This window comes from Carcharhinus amblyrhynchos, chromosome 29 (genome assembly GCF_965287045.1).
Source record: "Carcharhinus amblyrhynchos chromosome 29, sCarAmb.v2.hapA, whole genome shotgun sequence".
NCBI lineage: Eukaryota > Metazoa > Chordata > Chondrichthyes > Carcharhiniformes > Carcharhinidae > Carcharhinus > Carcharhinus amblyrhynchos.
In genome coordinates, this window is record NC_137352.1 from 4,566,980 (window position 1) to 4,588,670 (window position 21,691).

The window sequence follows — 21,691 nt, forward strand, 5'->3', positions numbered from 1 at the left end:
TCTTCTATAGCACCTGCCACTTTAGACAGAAATACACTCACACACACGGGCTAACCACACAAGCCACTTCCTGCAAATAGCGATGCAGCAATAGTAAACGGTTAAGGGATCCCCGGAGTATTGCAGGGTTGGCCTGGTTAGTGCTTCTACACGTCTCAAATCGATAGTGGTGTCAGCAAGGGTTATACCTGAAACTGCTTACCAACCATTACACAATAGAAATCATTTGTTCTTCCTCTTCCCTTTTTGATTTTTTTTTGCCCTCTCCCTCCATGGTATCTGGTCTCTCATGTTGACAGTGACCAGGAATGTGAGGATTAAGTGAGAAGCTTAAACCTTACATTCATTTTTAGAAATTTTCTCTCCCTTTGTGAAGTCTGTCACCTACAATCCAAATTCCAGTGACCTGAACAATACCAGGTGATTACATATGGATATCTCTGTCACTAAACACTTCTCTTCAGTACAAGTTAAAATGTGGGGCTCAATACTGAGTTGGCATTCATTATAGACACATATCCAGATGGAATAACTGACTGGCTCACAACAGTTTGTATTCAGATGTGTCTTTACTAGAAGCATCTTAAAAAGGGGGAGAGATAAAGTGAGTTTTAGCAAGGGAATTCCAGAGCACAATGCCCTCAGGAAACATTCACATTTCTGGGTCAGAAAAATTAGGTTCGGGCCTCACTGCAGACTATTCCAGACAGAAGAACACCACTTCAGAGTATTGGTTTGACATTGGATGAGAGGCACTTGCAGCCAATGGGAGTGTGGTAAATAGTAAGTGGCACTCTTTAGCCTCAGCTGGACACCACGTCAGAGAAGGTATTCCAAAGTGCAGCAACAGAAAACTACTCTTCCCCTTACCCAGAGGTTGGTGAATGTGTGGAATTCACTACTACAAAATGTAGGAGGCCAAAATGTTGTTTGATCTCAAGAAGGAATTAGATTTAGCTCTTGGGGCTAAAGGGATCAGGGGATATGGGGGATCAAGATATTGAATTTGATGATCAGCCATGATCGAAACGTAGGACGGAGCTCGAAGGGCTGAATGGCCGACTCCTGCTTTCAGTTTCTATGTTTCATGTGTGGCACAAGAATTTCCTTTGACTTTGTCAAGTTGATGTCTACAATGGGGATGAGCATTGATCTCTCTTTTGGAGCAAACCCAGTTCTGATAAAGCAGGATATATTTCTGATATAGTTCTAGATAAAACCCCATCTGCATGGTACTGTGATGTTAGTATTACTTTAGAAGATTTTTTTTAAAATCATGGCCACAGCCTTGGGTGATGTCATTATGAGAGGAGAAAAAAATGTTTACAGGTGACAAGGGTTGTTTTTAGTTTTGTTTTGGCTGCAGGGTTAGAGGCAATCTTAGAAGCAAGCTGGAAGAAAAGTCTCTTTCTCTCTCAGTTTTGCTTTGAAAATTTTACCAGTTAGCTGAAAGAAAAGCTTGTTGCCACGCTGCAGTAATTAATCTGTGCTTTGGTGTTTTGGAGAACTGATACGACTGGAGGCTGCTCTGAGTTTTCAAGATCATTTGAAATCAGCATTCAACCCAGGGAACTGTATTCCAGTATCATGTGAGCTTTAGCCTGTGCAGCAATAAACCTGTGAAAAGGGTTTTTATTGTTTATGGTTTTAATTGGAATACATTAGCAATATTCATTAAGAGTTATACATTAGAGTGGTAAATTTGTTTCTTGTTTGTAATTGATAAAAATTCTTGCTAATTATCTTACTATACATGTTAACTACATTCTTAAATAAATTTTATTTGATAAAAGATCCCTACTGGGTCACTTGAATCAGACCCGAAGTTTAACATCTCATGGACTAAAGTACATTTGTTTCAATGCGAGAAGTGTTACAGGTAAGGCAGATAAACTTTGAGGTTGGATTAGTACGAGGAACTATGATGTTGTTGCCATTACAGAGACTTGGCTAAAGGAAGGACAGGATTGGTAGCTTAACATTTCAGAATGCAGATGTTTCAAGCAGGATAGAGCGGGATGTAAAAGGGATAAGGGAGTTGCACTACTGGTTAAGGAGAATTCACAGCTGTACTCCAGTAGGACACCTCAGAGGGCTCATACAGTGAGGCAATAGGGGTAGAGCTCAGGAATAGGGAAGGTGTAGTCATAATGTTGGGGATTAATTAAAGGCCACCCAACAGATCAAGAAATAGATATATAGGCAGATTTTGGCAAGGTGTAAAAGTTGTGGTGGGAGATTTTAATTTCCGTATATTGACTAGGACTCACTTAGCGCTAGGGGTGTGGATGAGGCAGAGTTTGTTAGGAGCATCCAGCAGGGCTTCCTGAAAAAGTATGTAGATAGTCCAGCTAGGGAAGGGGCCATACTGGACCTGGTATTGGGGAATGAGCTTGGCCAGGTGGTCGATGTGTCAGTAGGGGAGTAGTTCGGCAACAGAGACCACAATTCAGTAAGCCTCAAGGCACTGATGATAAAGATAAGTGTAATCCTCAAGTTCAAGTGCTAAATTGGGCGAAGGTTAATTACAACAATATTAGGCAGGAACTGAAGAATGTTTGAGGGCAAATCAATATCTGGCATATGGGAGGCTTTCAAGTGTTAAGTTGATAGGGATTCATTCATGTAAGAATGAAGGATAACCATAGAAACCCAACAGTGCAGAAAGAGGCCATTCGGCCCATCGAGTTTGCACCAACAACAATCCCACCCAGGCCCTATCCCCATATTTTCCCGCTAATCCCTCTAACCTACGCATCTCAAGACACTAAGGGACAATTTAGCATGGCCAATCCACCTAACCTGCACATCTTTGGACTGTGGGAGGAAACTGGAGCACCCAGAGGAAACCCACGCAGACAAGGGGAGAATGTGCAAACTCTGCACAGACGGCGACCCAAGCCGGGAATCGAACCCAGATCCTTGGAGCTGTGAAGCAACAGTGTTAACCACTATGCTACTGTGCCACGCAAGTATGGCGAGTTCTGGGAATCATGGATAACGAGAGATATTGTGAGCCTAGTCAAAGAGAAAAAGGAAGCATTTGTCAAAGCTAAGAGGCTGGGAACACGCAAAGCAAGTGTGGAATACAAGGAAAGTAGAAACAAACTTAAGGAAGGAGTAAGAAGGGCTAAAAGGGCTCATGAAAAACATTGGCCAGCAGGATTAAGGAAAATCCCGAGGCTTTTTATACATATATAAAGAGCAAGACGGTAGCCAGGGAGAGGGTTGGTCCACTCAAGGACAGGGGAGGGAATCTACATGTGGAGCCAAAGGAAATGGGTGAATATTAAGTGAATATTTTGTGTCAGTATTCACCAAAGAAAAGGTGGATGGTGAGTCTGAGAAAGGGTGTGTAGATAATTTGAGTTATGTTGAGATCAAAAAGGAAGAGATATTGGGGTTCTTGAGAAACATTAAGGTAGACAAGTCCCCAGGGCCTGATGGGATGTACCCCAGAATACTAGAGAGGCAAAGGAGGAAATTGCTGGGGCCTTGAGAGAAATCTTTGTATCCTCACTGGCTACAGGGGAGGTCCCAGAGGAGAATAGCCAATGTTGTTCCTTTGTTTAAGAAGGGTAGCAAAATAATCCAGGTAATTACAGGCTGGTGAGCCTTACATCAGTGGTAGGGAAATTATTGGAGAGGATTTTTCGAGACTGGATTTATTCCCACTTGGAAATAAGTGGATTTCTCATTGTGAGACAACATGGTTTTGTGAAGGGGAGGTCGTGTCTCACAAACTTGATCGAGTTTTTTAAGGAAGTGATGAAGATGATTGATGAGGGTAGGTAGTCGATGTTGTCTACATGGACTTCAGTAAGGCCTTTGACAAGGTCCCTGATGACAGACTGCTGCAGAAGGTGAAGTTGCATGGGATCAGAGGTGAGCTGGTAAGGTGGATACAGAACTGGTTCGGTCACAGAAGACAGGGTAGCAGTGGAAGGGTGTGTTTCTGAATGGAGGGCTGTGACAAGTGGCGTTCCTCAGGGATCAGTGCTGGGACCTTTGTTGTTTGTAATATATATGAATGATTTGGAGGAAAATGTAACTGGATTGATTAGTAAGTTTGCAGACTACATAAAGGTTGGTGGATTTGTGGATAGCGATGAGGACCATCAAAGGATACAGCAGGATATAGATCAGTTGGAGACTTGGGTGGAGAGATGGCAGATGGAGTTTAATCTGAAGAAATGTGAGGTAATGCATTTTGGAAGATCTAATACAGATAGGAAATATACAGTAAATGGCAGAACCCTTAAGCGTATTGATAGGCAAAGGAATCTGGGTGTACAGATACACAGGTCACTGAAAGTGGCAATGCAGGTGGAGAAGGTAGTCAAGAAGGCATACGGCATGCTTGCCTTCATTGGCTGGGGCACTGAGTTTAAAAATTGGCAAGTCATGTTGCAGTTTTATAGAACGTTAGTCGTTAGGCCACACTTGGAATATAGTGTTCAATTCTGGTCGCCACACTACCAGAAGGAGGTGGAGGTTTTGGAGAGGGTACAGAAAAGATTTACCAGGATGTTGCCTGATATGGAGGGCATTAGGTATGAGGAGAGATTGGAGAACCTTGGTTTGTTCTCACTGGAGAGACGGAAATTGTGGGGGGTGGGGGGGGAGGGGGGGGGGTGACCTGATAGAAGTCTACAAGATTATGAGAGGCATAGACAGAGTGGATAGTCAGAAGCTTTTTCCCAGGTGGAAGAGTCAGTTACTAGGGTGCATGTGTTTAAGGTGCGAGGGGCAAGGTTTAAAGGAGATTTATGAGGCAGATTTTTTACACAGAGAGTAGTGGGTGCCTGGAACTCGTTGCCAGAGGAGGTAGTGGAAGTGGATACGGTATTGACTTTTAAGGGATGTCTTGACAAATACATGAATAGGATGGGGTTAGAGGGATATGATCCCTGGAAGGGTAGGGGGCTGTAATTAAGTCAGGCAGCATGGTCAGTGCAGGCTTAGAGGGCCGAAGGGCCTGTTCCTGTGCTGGAATTTTCTCTGTTCTTTGTTCTTTATTGTAGCCAAATTCAAAATGCTTCAGGTGGGCTTCATAAACACTTTGGAGTTTCTGACCCGAACTATAACAATACTGAGGGTAGTGAAAGACTGGGGCAGTGAGTTAAACTCTGACCTGGGTTTAAATTGAGTGGGATTAAAAAAAAAGTACTCTCTTTGCTGCTTGTAGTGAGTGAAGTGACTTTGAACAGTCTCAATCTAATGGGCAAAAATTTCCAACATACACCAGCCCCTAATCTGCAGAAATCTCCAACCTCACGAACCTTGATAAATACATTTCTAAAAAAAAAGGCAAATGCCAGGTTAGACACAATACAGAATATTACAGAATAAAAAAACTCCTACAACAAACTCAACGCTATTATCTTCATTTCAACCTCATGAGAAAGCATTCGGCATTCCCATTGCTCACACCAGCCTTCTCATATTCTCTGAAGTAAATCCAGTGCCAAACTATGGCTCTTTCTTCGCTGTGAACATTCATCCACCAGGCAGTGAGCTGATGCTATTCCCAGCTCAGGGCTCCCGGTTCAGTACCATTTGGCGTATCATGTCTGTTCTTGACACACCCACAATATCGAATTGTGACTCCCTCCTTTTTAAAAAAGTGTAACAGGAACCCACTCTTTCGTAATTCACAGGAAAACTCATTAGAAAACTCTACTCTGGGTGAGCATACGGTTGTTCAGTCAAATGGCCATCTTCCATGCTGTAACATTCTATGAACCCAATTAAACCCTGTAACGTTACACAAGAACTAGGAGCAGGAGTAGGCCATTTGGCCCCTTGAGCCTGCTCCGCCATTTAATAAGGTCATAGGTGATCTTTTCACGGAGTCAGCTCCACTTATCCACCCGCTCACCATAACCCTTAATTCATTTACTGTTCAAAAATTTATCTATCCTTGCCTTAAAAACATTCAATGAGGGAGCCTCAACTGCTTCACTGGGCAGGGAATTCCACAGATTCACAATCCTTTTGGTTAAGACTTCCTCCTTAACTCAGTTACAAGGAAACATCTGTAATTACCAAGGATCCTTGGCACAGACAGTTCCTTTGCTCAACTCCAAAATGTGCACCAACATCCTTCAGTCTTCCAGAAGGAAAGTTCCAGATTTATCCCAGTTCCCTCTGTGTGGAGAAAGTTCTTCCTGATATCACTTTCGAAAAGCTGGCTCTAATTTTAAGATCATGTCGTCCAGTTCCTGATCTTCCCACCAAAGGAAATTGTGGTAGCTCCAAATTGTGGCCCCTTCAAGAAGTGACCCTTCACAAGCCCCGTGACTGGCACGTGAACCTTGGCCTATCAGGAGGAGGGCATCCACCCCTGGGGCTGGAGGTGGGCAGAGCGAGTTGGGGGAGTGGTTGAGGCAGAGCTGTGTTGTTGTGTCGCAAATCCTTCAGTTGTAACTATTTTCACTCACTGAATAAATCTCGTATTCGTCTGGCACACCAAGTCACCTCGAGTCGTCACAGAAATAGTTCCTACTCTGGGGACCAAGGCCGGTGGCTGGAGCGGAGGTCAAAGTTACTCCCTCTGCACAGCAGGGTGACTGAACATGTGAGATCTTGCGCTGTTCAGCTCTTTAGATAGGCATGTGCAAGGAGCACATTGAAATCTCACTGTGGGCGGGTGTGGGGGGGGGGGGGTGCGGTGTTGTGGGGGGTTTGGTCAGAGGAAGTGGCCCATCCCACTGGTACCTCTTAGCTTCCAACACCCTGGCACCATGTTAAGCAGCACCTGGAGTCTTCCACTCTGCTTCTCCATTCACCAACACCCCATCCATCCACACAGTCTCATCCCTTCCCTGTACCCAGCCTTGGAACAGCCTGTGGAATAGCCAGTCCATATCTGTCTGTGACTGTGAGAAAGGAAGGGGAAAACTGCATTGACTGACCTCAAAGTCCAGGAAGAGGTTAACCCTGCATGCCACTCATCAACGTGACCTTCCTAAATTCCCTCTGGTGGGGCAATTAACTTGGACGGGGAGCAGGATTCCAGTCTGTTCACCTTTTAAATGAGAATTCATGGGGTTGCTGACATAGCTCTACAGGACACCCAACCTGCCTTTAGACTTCAGGAGAATAAAATTCCAACCTCATTTCTTGCTGGCGGGAATCTGATTTTTTGACTCTTCACTCTGCTGCTTGTCACGATTCCTGTTCCTGGTGCAAGCAGGAGATTCCACCCTCTATCTCCACATGTCCTAATTCCATCATTGTTTGAAACCCCTTGGCTGGAGTTTTACCACCCGGCCTACCACAGGGATTTTACAGTTTTGGGACGAGCGAGGTCATAAAATCCCACCCTTTGTCTTTAATACTGGAGCAAGTCACCCTCGAGTATTTTCGGTGTTGTGTAGTGGTAAAGACATCTTTACTTGGAATGCCTGGTGGTTTACCTAACAGGAAATCAAGTGAATCAAAAAGGAAATTACAGCTTTCGTGTTCACTCCACATGAACTTTACAGTTCAATTAGTACCAATCTCCTCTAGAAATGAATAAATCATAAAATAAACGATCAGTTCATGGTGCAAGCTTAAGCTGCAAGAGAAAAGCATTAACTACATTTGTACATATTAATCTCATACCAACCAATCACAAGCTGCCTGGACACTCTTCCCGCCTGTGGATGCTAACGCCTTTAGTCTGGAAGGAAAAAGATGAAAGAAGAATCGTTAACACCGGGTACTAGACGGACTCTCTCCATCACTTCAGCTCATCACTGAGCGCTGCTAATAGCTCTCAGCACCTTGCTGTCCATGCAGATTCCAACTGGGGAGAAGCAAATGGTTACCACACCTTGGTTACGTCCCTCAGCTCAGTGTTACTCGGACATGACATTCTGCACCAAACAGAATAGTCCAGTTACATACACACGCGCACTCAGTATGTATAACACACACACACACACACACACACACACACACAGTGTTGGGACACTGTAACAAATATGGAGAAAATAACTTCAACCCACCTAGCCCCACCCTTCAACCCCAAAAAACTTGGGCCAAATATCCAGCAATAAGGATTGAAATTCCTGTGTCCTCTCGTACCAACCCTGCAACATTTCAGAACTGACAGAAAGTAAGGCTGGAATGCCCAGAGTCTAGTTCATTATTCTGTATCGGAAAGAGAGGGTCAGTGATCTGGAGTTATACATATCCTGGAGAATACATAAAATATTATTTAAATATTGTTGTGCCTTTCTTATCATCAAACTATATCAGACAACACTGACAGGCACAATCATTGCCACTCTCCCATCCCATTTAGGACAAAGATGAGGAGAAATTTCTTCACCCAAAGAGTGGTGAATATGTAGAATTCACTATCACAGAAAGTAACTGAGATCAAAACATTGCATATTTTCAAGAAGAAATTAGATTTAGCTTTTGGGGTGAAGGGGATCAAAAGAAATGGGTGGAAGGTGGGTTCAGACTACTGAGTTAGATGATCAGCCATGATCAAAATGAAGGCAGAGTAGACTCGATGGGCCAAATGGCCTCCTCCTGCTCCTATTTTCGATGTTTCTAAGTAGCATCAGATCAGAAGGAATTTGCATCTGGTAATCACCGGATCCATCTGTGTTGGAGTGAAACTGATCGAGGGATCAACATTGGCTGGGGTACCAGGCAGAATTTCACTGCTCTTCGTCAAAATAGTGACAAGAGATCTTTTAAACCAGCCCAAGTTTAACATCTCATCTGAAAGGCAACATCACCAACAGTGTTGCACTCCCTCAGTCATGCACTGGGAATTTCAGCCTGCAATACACGATCAGGCTTCTCATGTGTGACTTGGACTCAATCTTCAGATCCCAAACTCAGAATGGAACAAAGACTGCGTAACAAGACAGAAACAAACACAGAAAATGTTGGAATATCAAATAATCAGGATGTATCTGTGGTGAGAAAAACATCATTAGCCTATCAGCTCGATGTGTTCGAAATAGAAACATAATCCCCACAGTGCAAAGGGAGGCCACTTGGTCCATTGAGTCTGCACTGACTCTCCAAAAGAGCATCTTACCCGGGTCGACCCCGCAGTCTGTTCCTGTAACCCCACACATTTCCCATGGCCAATCCACCTAACCTTCACATCTCTGGAGTGTGGGATGAAACCGGAGCACCCGGAGGAAACCCACGCAGACACAAGGAGGATATGCAAACTCCACATAGACAATGGTCCAAGCCAGGAATCGAACCTGGGTCCCTGGCGCTGTGAGGCAGCAATGGTAACCACTGTGCCACCATGTCATCCCATCTCAAACCTTTTTCAGTTTTGGTGAAAGGTCACAGACCTGAAATATTTCCATTTCCCTCCACAGGTATTGCCTGACCTGCTGAGTATTTCCAGAATTTTCGGTCTACAGTTCAGGTTGTCAGCATGGGTTATTTTGCACTTGTACATCAGAGGAAAATACATTTCATTAAAAAGAAATCACCAAGTGAAGCTGAATGCAGGATGTTCAGGGTTAAGTGTGCGTCCTGTAACACCCACATCTATCACATGATGATGATGACAGAGGAATGTTTCTCAGGAAAATCACCATAGATCAATCAAGCATGAACAATCAGAGTTGGAATAATCCCAATTCAATCAGCCTATTATACTACAGGGAGCACAAAGACCAAGTCACTCACTCAGACCTCATTATGGAGAACCCCAACCATGTAACATTGCTCCTTGTCATCTGACTAATACCAAGTCCCACTCAGCCACTGCCGGTGATCTACATGGATTTTAGGGCTTGGTAAAGCTTTAACTTTAATATTCACATCTTGGTTCTCAAATCTCTCCATGGCCTCCTCCCCACCCTATGTAATCTCCTCGAGCCCTACAACCCTCAGATCTCTGCACCACTCCTATTTTGCCCTCATCAGCATCTGTAATCTCTCTGTGGGCAGCACGGTGGCACAGTGGTTAGCACCACTGCTCCGCAGTGCCAGGGACTCAAGTTCAGTTCCCGGTTTGGGTCACTGTCTGTGCGGAGTTTGTATGTCCTCCCCATCTCTGAGTGGGTTTCCTCCAAGTGCTCCAGTTTGTCCACACAGTCCGAAAGATTGGCTATGCTAAATTCTCCCTCAGTGTACCCAAACAAGTACTGGAGTGTGGCAATGAGGGGATTTTCACAGTAACTTCACTGCAGTGTTAATGTAAGCCTACTTGTGACACTAATACATAAACTTAAACTTCATGACTTCCTTACACATTTTTAAAAACACAAAAAAGATTACGTGTTTCTGACTGACTTGTGTAAAACCACACAGATCAGGATTCAGCCACCAGTTGCACAGAACAACTGACCCCAGTACCTGTAGATTAGCAAAAGGGCAGAGTAATAGCCCGAGCTTAATTACAAACTGGCACCCCAAAGCTGTTATATATGAGCTCTGTTACTGAGAGTGATAATAAACCATGAGGTTAGGGTATTAAGCTGACTGCAACAGTTTATTACAAACCTAGCACAAAATTACCCAGGATAAATCCACCCAGGGTAGAGCCTGTGTGTCCTGGGTCACCTGACCCATTCTCTTAAAGGGGCATGCCCCCCAGCAAAGCTAATGTGTGCTGTCCATTTAAATGAATTGCTGTGGCTTCAACATGACGAGTACAAATGAGAATTAGAAACAAGCAGAGACGTGGAGGCGTTAGAAACTGGAGACAAGAGAGACAGTTGACGCATCAAATAAGCTCATCACCTGATCAGGCACGGGCAGGATATGGAAACTGATAATGATTCTAACCACCTCCCACCGACAACTCTTTGTGAAAACAAAACTGGATAATTTCATAAGATTCTCAGAACAAAGAAAATTACAGAACAGGAACAGGCCCTTCAGCCCCAGAATTCTGCACTGACCATACTGCCCGACTGAACTAAAAACCCCTCTACCCTGCTGGGGACCATATCACTCTATTCCCATCCTATTCATGTATATGTCATGACAGCCCTTAAAACTCACTTCTTAAGCTATTCCAGTCAGTTTACTACACAAACCTCACGGTTTATTATTACTCCCTATAGCAGAGCACATATACAAGAAGTGACTCAAAAGAAGTTTGCAAACGCTGAACAACGTGACATTTCAAGAAGAGTGAAAAAGAAAATGCAACAGTAGGAAGTGGAAAGAGAGAGCAGTCACTCAAAGGCTGAACAACAACATTGGCAATAAATTATCAATAAAAACGGAAAGGGTTTCCAAAGGAGGTGAGAGCAAGGTCATGAGTAATGGATTCTGCTGAACCGTCATTTTTTTCCTCTACCTACTTATGATATGAACGCACATTAACCTCATTTATTATTACACAGCTCACCAACGGCCCATTAAGCTCCACATCAGAGAGTGTCACACATTGATTCAATTCAGGCGCCGGTTAAGAGAATCTTTGCAGTCGAGAGAGCTTTGTCCAACAAGGCCAAAGCAGGCTTGAGTGCAGAGCACAGAAGACAGGCTTGAAATTCCGAATTTATCTACAGCTTTATCCCATCCCAGAATATTCCAACGTGCTCCAAATGCGTTGACTTACTCTGGGGAGCAGAGATCGTTGCTATGTGGGCAAGCTTCACAGTCATTCACACACAGCAAGATCCCACAAATCAGCCAGTTAACTGCACGAGGAATGTTGACCAGGAAACACCAAACGAAACACCCAATCCTCCTTCAAATAGTGACAAGCAGGATTTAACTTGGAGAAAGAAAGGTGGGAACACATTCTGAAACACTAATAGAGAAGCGGATGCTTTGATGTCTTCCGCAGTATCTGCGCCCTGTCTTTCATCTGTGATTGATCTGCTCTTTTGGCCTGCAATGTCTCTCAACATAATGCATCTCCTGCTCTGCCATACATATGTTCTAGCTGACGCATCACAACTTCCATGTTTCTCGACATCTAATCGCTTTCTTCAGTGTCAGTTTCCCATCTTTCAGCAGATTGTCTCTCGGCTAGGTATTTCTCATGCCCAAAATGAATCTTTGTTTGTCAGTTAGATTTAGAGTGGTGGACACTTTGCAGCAGTGCCTCCCCAGCACCGAGAGAAGCGTGGCCACTTTTATTGCTTTATTGGCTTGCTAATGAACTCTGTTGAAATCTTGTAGTTTTGCTATTTTCGGGGGGGTGGGGGGGAGAACTGCCAGTGTTGCCCCACATCACCTTTCAAATTCATCCAAAGCAGGAATTGGGAGATTCCGTGTCATGCTCACACGTCCCCAATATTTTATTTGCAGCCTTCCATTTATTAGCTTCTCCTTGCCTGTTTTTAAGCACTTCTCGAAGATTTTAGCATTTGTGTGCCTGGGTTCTCAGGGTCTTCCCTGCAGCATTTGCAGAATTTCAAATCTGTATTTTAACTCCTCTTTCTGACCCCATGCTTTAAGGACAGCAGTGCAGATCCTCATTGAGCTGATCTCAAGATGGCAGCCTCCAAAAAGAGACAGCCTGATGGTAATAGTCACATGACTGCAGCAAGCCAGTCTGACAAGAGTCAACACCCTTTAGGACAGACAAACAAAACACCAAATAACAACAGTGACAGGTTGGGGAGGGGAAGTGAGGAATCACCGTGACTGAAGATATCGGTTGGAATTCTCTGGCCATTCACGCCAGCGGGATTCTCCGGTACTGCCGGCAAGGGGTGAATCCAAAGGGAATTCTCATTGACAGCAGCAGGACCAGAGAATTCTGCCTCTAGCAAACAATGCACCAGCTTCTGCCGACAGGAAACACACAGCTGGGAGGCCGGAGAATCCCATCTATCATCTTGATGAAAATCCCAAAATTTCCACCTTCACACGAAACTGCAGCCAAAGCTGATATTGATCAGATTTGCTGAAATTCCAATTTTGGAATTAACTTCCGAACACAGAGGGTCAGGAATTCAATCTGAAGTGTTCCCGGATGGCAATAAAAAGTATCTGCCAGAGATCTCCGACCAAATCTTCAGCCACTGACCCACATTATCGGGACAAGAGCAGGAGAGTTCGCCGCTGTGTCCTGGCCAATATTTCCCTCTCAACCACGTTTGGTTTTTTTTTTGTAGTAACCTGGTCATTAACTTACTGATGTTTAAATGTGGGATGCTGAAAATCTGAAATCAGGTTTCCAAACAGATCATGTTTACATAGCATCACTGGGATCTTGCTGTGCCAATATTGGCTGCTGGATTTCCTGCACCAATGACCACATCTCAGTGGGACTTCAACGGCTGTAAAGCACTTTGCCCCAACCTGGTGCTGTGAAAAGTGTTTTATAAATGAGAGACTTTTGGGGGAAAATAATTAGAACTTGCATTTTGAGAAATGCTGGGGGATGAGGAAGGGGAGTTTGAATGTTGCAGTTAGTCAGTGCAATCGTCACAAAGAGTAAGCACTATTTTTGACATGTTTGGAAAGAAAACCAAATGTTTCCACAACCAGCGTTTGCCTCTTCAGTCACTCCCAGCGCAACAAGCACACCGGTCAGGATCCGAGCCAGGGACGTATTGTCTCTAATCCTAAATGCACCAAAAGATGCAGAGGGCACAAACAGAGCAACACACCAGTGACTTGCAGCGACACACCGAGGTGAGATGGGGGGTGCAGTTTCTGGGATCTCCACCAACAAATACACTTTGAATGCCCCGGCTAATATTGACAGTGGAGTGCCCCAGGGATTGGTGCTGGGGCCTCAGATATTTACCATTTATATAGATGATCTGGAGGAGGGAGCTGAGTGTAGGGTGTGGAAATTTGCTGATGACACGAAGATGAGTGGAACGGCAAATTGTGCAGAGGGTGTAGAAAGTCTGCAGAGGGATCTAGATAGGCTGAGCAAGTGGGCGAGGACCTGGCAGATGGAGTACAATGTTAGCAAGTGTGAGGTTATCCACTTTGGCAGGAATAGTAGTAGGAGGGACTACTATTTAAAGGGCGAAAAGCTGCAGCATGCTACGGTGCAGAGGGACCTGGGGGTCCTTGTGCATGAATCGCAAAAACCCAGCCTACAGGTGCAGCAGGTGATCAGGAAGGCAAATGGGATGCTGGCCTTTATAGCAGGGGATTGAATATAAAAGTAGGGAGGTCTTGCTGCAACCGTACAGGGCACTGGTGAGGCCGCAGCTGGAATACTGTGTGCAGTTTTGGTCGCCGCACTTGTGCAAGGATATTTTGGCCTTGGAGGGAGTGCAGAGGAGGTTCACGAGGCTGATACCGGAGATGAGGGGGTTGAACTATGAAGAGAGGCTGAATAGACTGGGCTTGTACTTGTTGGAGTTTAGAAGGATGAGGGGGGGATCTTATAGAGACGTATAAGATGATGAAGGGGATGGATAGGGTAGAGGTAGAGAGATTCTTCCCGCTCAGAAAGGACAGCAGGACTAGAGGGCACAGGCTCAAGATAAGGGGGTGCAGTTTAGAACGGAGTTGAGGAGGAACTTCTTCACTCAAAGGGTGGTGAATCTCTGGAATTCTCTGCCTGTTGAAGTGGTGGAGGCTGCCTCGCTGAATATATTTAAGACGCGGGTTGATAGGTTTTTGGTCAGCAAGGGGATTAAGGGTTATGGGGAGAAAGCGGGAATGTGGAACTGATCCACTTCAGATCAGCCATGATCTTAATGAATGGCGGGGCAGGCTCGAGGGGCTAGATGGCCGACTCCTGCTCCTATTTCTTATGTTCTTATGTAAGAACCGAGAACAGTTCACATGGGAACTCCAAAGTGCTGCTGGAAGTTTATACTGACATCTCACGGCTAGATTGCAATGAATGACACAGCAGGCGTGAAAAATACAAACATCAGCAGAAAGCAATCTCACATGTTCATCCGGCTGTAAGGATACTTCAATTACAACAATAAAAGAGCTATCTTCACAAAATAAATGAAAGAAAAAGGTTTAATAAAGAAACTTCATTACTCCCAACACTTGGGGCCACACCCTGGGCCACACAATCTTCCCCAATTCCCATCTGCTTCCTATTTATACTAGGTCAGCTGACTATCACATTATTTTGCCATTGGTTACATCTACTGGGTCAGCTGATCCTCACACCTTGTTCCCATTGGTTACATTATAAGAGATTTTTTTTTGCTTTTTGATTAATTTGAGGTAAGCATCCTCCAGTATTCATAACAATTTTCCAGTACCTGCACCCCTTTTAGTAAAACGTTCAATAATTGTAGATTTGCACCGTCCCAGTTGAGTTTTGAAACCTCATTTTCCAGCATTTGTTTAATGATGGACAAATTAATTCACAGTCGCTTTTCTGTTACACTTTTTATCAAGTGAACATTGTCCACACGAAAAGTAAAGTCTTTAAAAGTAAAGTTTATTTATTAGTCACAAGTAACATTAACATTGCAATGAAGTTACTGTGAAATTCCTCTGGTCGCCACAGTCCAGCTCCTGTTTGGGTCAATGCATCTAACCAGCACGTCTTTCTGAATGTGGGACGAAACTGGAGTGCCCGGAGGAAACCCACGCAGACACAGAGAGAACGTGCAAACTCCACACAGATAGTGACTCAAGTCGGGATTCGAACCTGTGTCCCTGGCGCTGTGAAGCAGCAGTGCTAACCATTATGCCACTGTGCCATCCCAACACTCAACTGGTACCTTCTTTCCTGATGTTGCCTTAAAAATAACTCTTAACATGTCAGACAGATATATCCCCATATCTGTAGCCTCCAATAATGCAAAGGTTTCTGCCACCAATGTACTTTTGACCACCCTTTTTATTTGCTTGCTTCCCAGGCCAATATTTTCCTTTCTTACCCTCTAAGAATATTATGAATCCAGCACCGCTCGAATGTCCATCTGGCAGATTGGCATGTGAAGCCTCACTAAACACAACTAACTTCATGTCTTCTGGTTCTCCCAGTGCTGGGGATTTAATTACACATTCCTCTAATTTTAGCTTTTTTAAAGTTTTATTTGCCTTCAAGATCTCTTGGACTGAAGTGCGCCTCATCATATTGCTTAGCACTAGGACATTATAACTCCCATCCAGTCCTGTCTGTGTGCATAGCCAATTTAACTGTCCTATCATACCCCTCAACAATTCTGTTTCTTTTCCATTGGCCAGCTCTTCTTTTCCCATCAACCTTTCTCTGGTGATGGGAATAGGATCAATGCTGTCTTGACATCCCTGTTGACTCATCGTTATCCCAGATTTGCTTTGTCAGAAATCAAGACTAAGATATCGAAAAGCACCAAATGCTCGACTCCCTACTTGGAATTCTGTCTTTAGCTTATTAATTATCCCGTTTCAAACTCTTCTGTGCCACCCCATAGGAAATCAAAATGCATCCCAAAAATTCCAGCCAGTTATTCTTCAGACTTCCAGTAGAACATTGCAGGATCTGCTTTTAACTGGACACAGCTAGTTTTCAGCAATACAAGTCACGCAGAAAAATACCAGACTTTGGGTATGTCATACAATTTGCATATGCAGTCGTTCAGTTTCTACAACTGTCGCTTTGTATTACCTGCTTCTTTGAAGTGGCTTCAAAAAAAAACTTTTCTTTGAAATGTTCCGCCCTGCACAAACGCTGCTTTGATATCCATCGACTTTGGGACAGAAGGAAATTTGGCCGATTGAATAAGTAACCGGCTGTCTCATAGAAAGAAGTCTCACAACACCAGGTTAAAGTCCAACAGGACTTTGGTGGTAAATACCACTAGCTTTCGGAATGTTGTTCCTTCGTCAGGTGCGTGGAGAGTTCGAATCATAAACAGGGCATATAAAGGCACACACAGTTAACAGTTGTGTGCAGATGGGACAGAGCAGGCTGCCCTTTGTCTGGTACCTTGATGAAAACCCCAAACTCTTTCCAACTGTCCAATTCTCCTTGTCTGACCTCACTTATTTCCATAAACTCCATTTTATTGGCAGCTGCCAACACTTCCCTATCAAGAAGCCTTCTACTCCTATTACTGTCATTGGTTTGATTCCTAGCCTTCCTTGTTAAACTCTGGCCTCTACTGCCGTCTCTGTCCCTGCCAGGGCTGCTACTCTCAGATTGCTGTTCTCTATTGGTGCAACTTTGGTCACAGATGTGTCACTTTTTCCTGGGTTCACGAATGCTCCATTGATTCATGCTCAGACTTAAATCTCGCTTTTTGGCTTCCGTCTTTCCACCCCATTTTCGCAATCGCTTCTTTGCCCTTGCTCTCAGATGTTGAGCCAGTGTTTATATTTTCCTGAGGCTTTTCCTGGTCTTCCCATTACAGTGGTGTCCCTCCACTCACTCGATCCTTTGGGTATGTGTGATACCACTGTGCCTACTTTGAGTAAATGAACCTTTGAAGTGACAACTGTCACCTCCTGCTTCACTATTACTTATCTGATCATCAGATTCCCTCTCGTCTGATCATTACACTTGCTCAAGGTTTGTGTATGTGAGGTACAAGCTGTTTCTACATCTTGTTCAGATGCTCCAAATTTATAAATCAGTTCCCACTACCCTCAAAGAATGGGCTCGCACTGTCCGGTTAGCGCGTTAGAGTGGGCTCGCACTGTCCGGTTAGCGCGTTAGAGTGGGCTCGCACTGTCCGGTTAGCGCGTTAGAGTGGGCTCGCACTGTCCGGTTAGCGCGTTAGAGTGGGCTCGCACTGTCCGGTTAGCGCGTTAGAGTGGGCTCGCACTGTCCGGTTAGCGCGTTAGAGTGGGCTCGCACTGTCCGGTTAGCGCGTTAGAGTGGGCTCGCACTGTCCGGTTAGCGCGATAGAGTGGGCTCGCACTGTCCGGTTAGCGCGTTAGAGTGGGCTCGCACTGTCCGGTTAGCGCGTTAGAGTGGGCTCGCACTGTCCGGTTAGCGCGTTAGAGTGGGCTCGCACTGTCCGGTTAGCGCGTTAGAGTGGGCTCGCACTGTCCGGTTAGCGCGTTAGAGTGGGCTCGCACTGTCCGGTTAGCGCGTTAGAGTGGGCTCGCACTGTCCGGTTAGCGCGTTAGAGTGGGCTCGCACTGTCCGGTTAGCGCGTTAGAGTGGGCTCGCACTGTCCGGTTAGCGCGTTAGAGTGGGCTCGCACTGTCCGGTTAGCGCGTTAGAGTGGGCTCGCACTGTCCGGTTAGCGCGTTAGAGTGGGCTCGCACTGTCCGGTTAGCGCGTTAGAGTGGGCTCGCACTGTCCGGTTAGCGCGTTAGAGTGGGCTCGCACTGTCCGGTTAGCGCGTTAGAGTGGGCTCGCACTGTCCGGTTAGCGCGTTAGAGTGGGCTCGCACTGTCCGGTTAGCGCGTTAGAGTGGGCTCGCACTGTCCGGTTAGCGCGTTAGAGTGGGCTCGCACTGTCCGGTTAGCGCGTTAGAGTGGGCTCGCACTGTCCGGTTAGCGCGTTAGAGTGGGCTCGCACTGTCCGGTTAGCGCGTTAGAGTGGGCTCGCACTGTCCGGTTAGCGCGTTAGAGTATAACTACCTTGCCATCCAACCCTATCACTTTGCAGAGCCCTTTCCACTTTTTTTTAGACCCTCTCTTTTATAGTAGACCATATCACTTTTTTCAAAGTGAACCCCCAAGGGTCTAATGCGATGCTTTAGGGCTCGTCACATCCATTCTGAAACCTCTACCTTAATGAAGGTCTATCTTCCTGCATGTATGGAATTCGGATGTGCAGAAAAAAGTGGAGCTAATGTTTGTCTCTTCTAATGCTGGAGAAGTGTCCATCAATACTGATGGTAACTTTGGGTTCCTCACATATACCAATTGGAATGGACGATAGCCTTCCCCCACCCTCGCCATTTGTAATGAATTTTTTGCACGTACCACCCACGCTAATGCAATCTGCAATTTACAGCCTGGTCAAATCAGCCAAAACCTTATGCAGCATTTCATCTATTACTGCATGATTCTGTTCATGATGTGGAGATGCCGGTGTTGGACTGGGGTAAAGCTCGTGAGTTTACTACCAAATAAATTGGTTGGACTTAAACCTGGTGTTGTCAGACTTCTTACTGTGATTCTGTTGACAGAGACCATTGCTGAATGGGCTTTCTGCTGCAATGTGCATCACCACAATATTTTCACATACACCTTGGCACTCATCATTTGCAAATTCACTCCCATTGTCTGTCAAGAATTTAGATTCTTCAGCCCTGTTCCAATCGAATGTCATAATTTTGTCCACAATAGTCATCTTGTCTCTGCTATAAATCGCTGCAGATACGTTGAACCAGGTGGCCGTGTCCACAAGCGTAGTAAATAAAGTTAGAAGTGGGGATGTTTGCCGATGGTTGCACAATGTTCAGCACCATTCATGATTCCTCAGATACTGAAGCAGTCCGTGTTCAAATGCAACAAGATCTGGACAATACCTCGGGTTGACAAGTGGCTAGTAACATTCACGCCACACAAATGTCAGGCAATCATCGGCAAACATCCCCACTTCTGCCCCTTGACATTCAATACTATAACCATCACTGAATCCCTACTGTCAACATCCTTGGGGTTACCACTGACCAGAAACTCAATTGGAATCACCACATAAACACAGTGGCTACAAGAGCAGGTCAGAGGCTAGGCTTACTGCGGTGCGTCACTCACCTCCTGACTCCCCAAACTATCTACAAGACACAAGTCAGGAGTGTGATGGAATATTCCCCACTTGCCTGGATGGATGCAGCTCCAATAACACTCAAGAAGCTTGACACCATCCAGGACAAAGCAGCCCATTTGATTGGCATCACATCCACAAACATCCACTCCCTCCATCACCGATACTCAGTAGCAGCAGTGTGTACTATCTACAAGATGCACTGCAGCAATTCACCAAAGATCCTTACATGGCACCTTCCAAACCCACAACCACTTCCACCTAGAATAACAAGGGCAGCAGATACATGGGAACACCACCACCTGCAAGTTCCCCTTCAAGCCACTCACCATCCTCACCTGGAAATATAAATCGCTGTTCCTTCGCAATCGCTGGGTCAAAATCCTGAAATTCCCTCCCTTACAGCATTGTGGATCAACCCACAGCACATGGACTGTGGTCATTCAAGAGGGCAGCTCACCACCACCTTCTCAATGTCAACTAGGAATGGGCAATAAATGCTGGCTGGCCAGCCAGCGACACCCACAAATGAATTTAAAAAATGCCTTTGCCTTTATCCCAAATTTTCAAATCTATTGCCACGACATGGTTGAAATCTCGTGCTAATGGTAGACTCATAACTGGACATGGAGATGTCCTTCTTTATTTTGTACAAATCTTACATAGAGCAAATATTAGCTCAGTCAGATCATTCGAGCCATTATCCAGCACACCTGCATCCTGCAGCAGTGCTCTCAGTCTCTGTGATGCTGGGTGGATGAGCAAACCGCTTTCAAAATAATCTTCTTTTTGTCCTTCAAGCTGTTGTCCGTAAGCGACACTAATGCATCATGAATCCTCTGGTCATCCATTTTCGGTTCACTTAAGAAAAGGCACTAATGGCCTGACCTTGTAAACTGTAGATCTTCCAAATACCACAGCTTTGTCATGCTTCAAATCAATAGTCATTTGGGCTTATTCATGGCAAACTGCTCAATAACAAAAGGTACGTCATTGAAACAACATCTGTACTTATGATTCCTATCATTCTTCCGGGGAATACCACCTTTTTGGAAAAAGTTTTAGTATTTATCATCTCCAAACTGAAAACAGGTGGAACTGTCACATTCTTTAACTTTCTTTTGATCTTTCTGATCAAGGAACCCTAAATAGCAATTTAGCCAATCTTTGCCACATACAGTTGATGTACATCTACTATCCAAAACTGCACAGTTAAAAGAGTCTAGCATCAGCACACTCATTATTGGATTCAATTTTTCTGTGACCAAAACAATGCCTCTTCATGGTCTTTATCTTCATAACTGTCGGTTTTTACATATTCTATTGTGTATAGCTTCAAAAGGCACAATTTCTTCTTTTCGGACGATTCACTCTGCAGCGATATGGGGAAAACGCTGAAAACATGATTCACAATCCCTTTACCATTTCTTCGATTAAAACGTCATCCTTCCATGTGCATCTTCTATCTCCTTTATCAAATCGGTGATAGACAGTTTCAACATCAGGTCTGTTATTAGTGTAACTGTCTTTGCTTAGGGGCTTTTGTGTACCATTTGGCTGGGCACATAGCTGAGCTAACATTGACTTCTGTACTCTGGGCACTATGGCAATCCGATCGGAATTGAAAAATGTGGCGAGGAATGATTGCTTCCCGAAAAACATTTTTAATTATGTTACCATTTGATGAAAGAGGGGCTCTGTTCCTTTAAATTGTACTCTAGTCATTACCAGGAGATTATCCATCTGAGACAGGCATGCACAGTCCAACAACTTAAAGCCAATATCGCATCTGGAATCTCGAATTTCAAATTTCATTAGCCTATTATGGCTCTTATTGAAATCCATGATATATTCCTCCATGGATTGGTTTCCTTGTTGTCTAATCCTATCAAAAATCACCCACCCTTCATAATTCTCCAAAGATTCATCTTTTTGATAAAACTTATCTAGATATTGCAATGGGAGCCTGTAACTCTTCTTGTTTATCCAGGCTATCTGCAGTCCAGCCAGAAAACACTTGGCCCCTTGTCTTACTTCCTGCCAGGAGGGACAAAGCCAAGGCCATATTTTGTTTTTTCATTAGTATTGTCGTAACAAGGGTCCACATTTCCACTTCTGCCTTCCACTGCTGGGATGGTTCAGCATCCA

The 21,691-nt window shown here is 44.7% G+C and overlaps 1 protein-coding gene across 1 annotated transcript in view; it reads right to left on the minus strand.

Annotated features, from left to right (window-relative positions):
• Positions 1-21,691, minus strand: part of LOC145359751 (ubiquitin-associated and SH3 domain-containing protein B-like) — a 147,364-nt gene that overhangs the window by 31,712 nt on the left and 93,961 nt on the right. Inside the window, exon 2 of the mRNA XM_080214510.1 lies at positions 7,616-7,669. Within this exon, the coding sequence (XP_080070636.1) occupies positions 7,616-7,669 (54 nt within the window). The remainder of the gene's footprint in view (positions 1-7,615; positions 7,670-21,691) is intronic.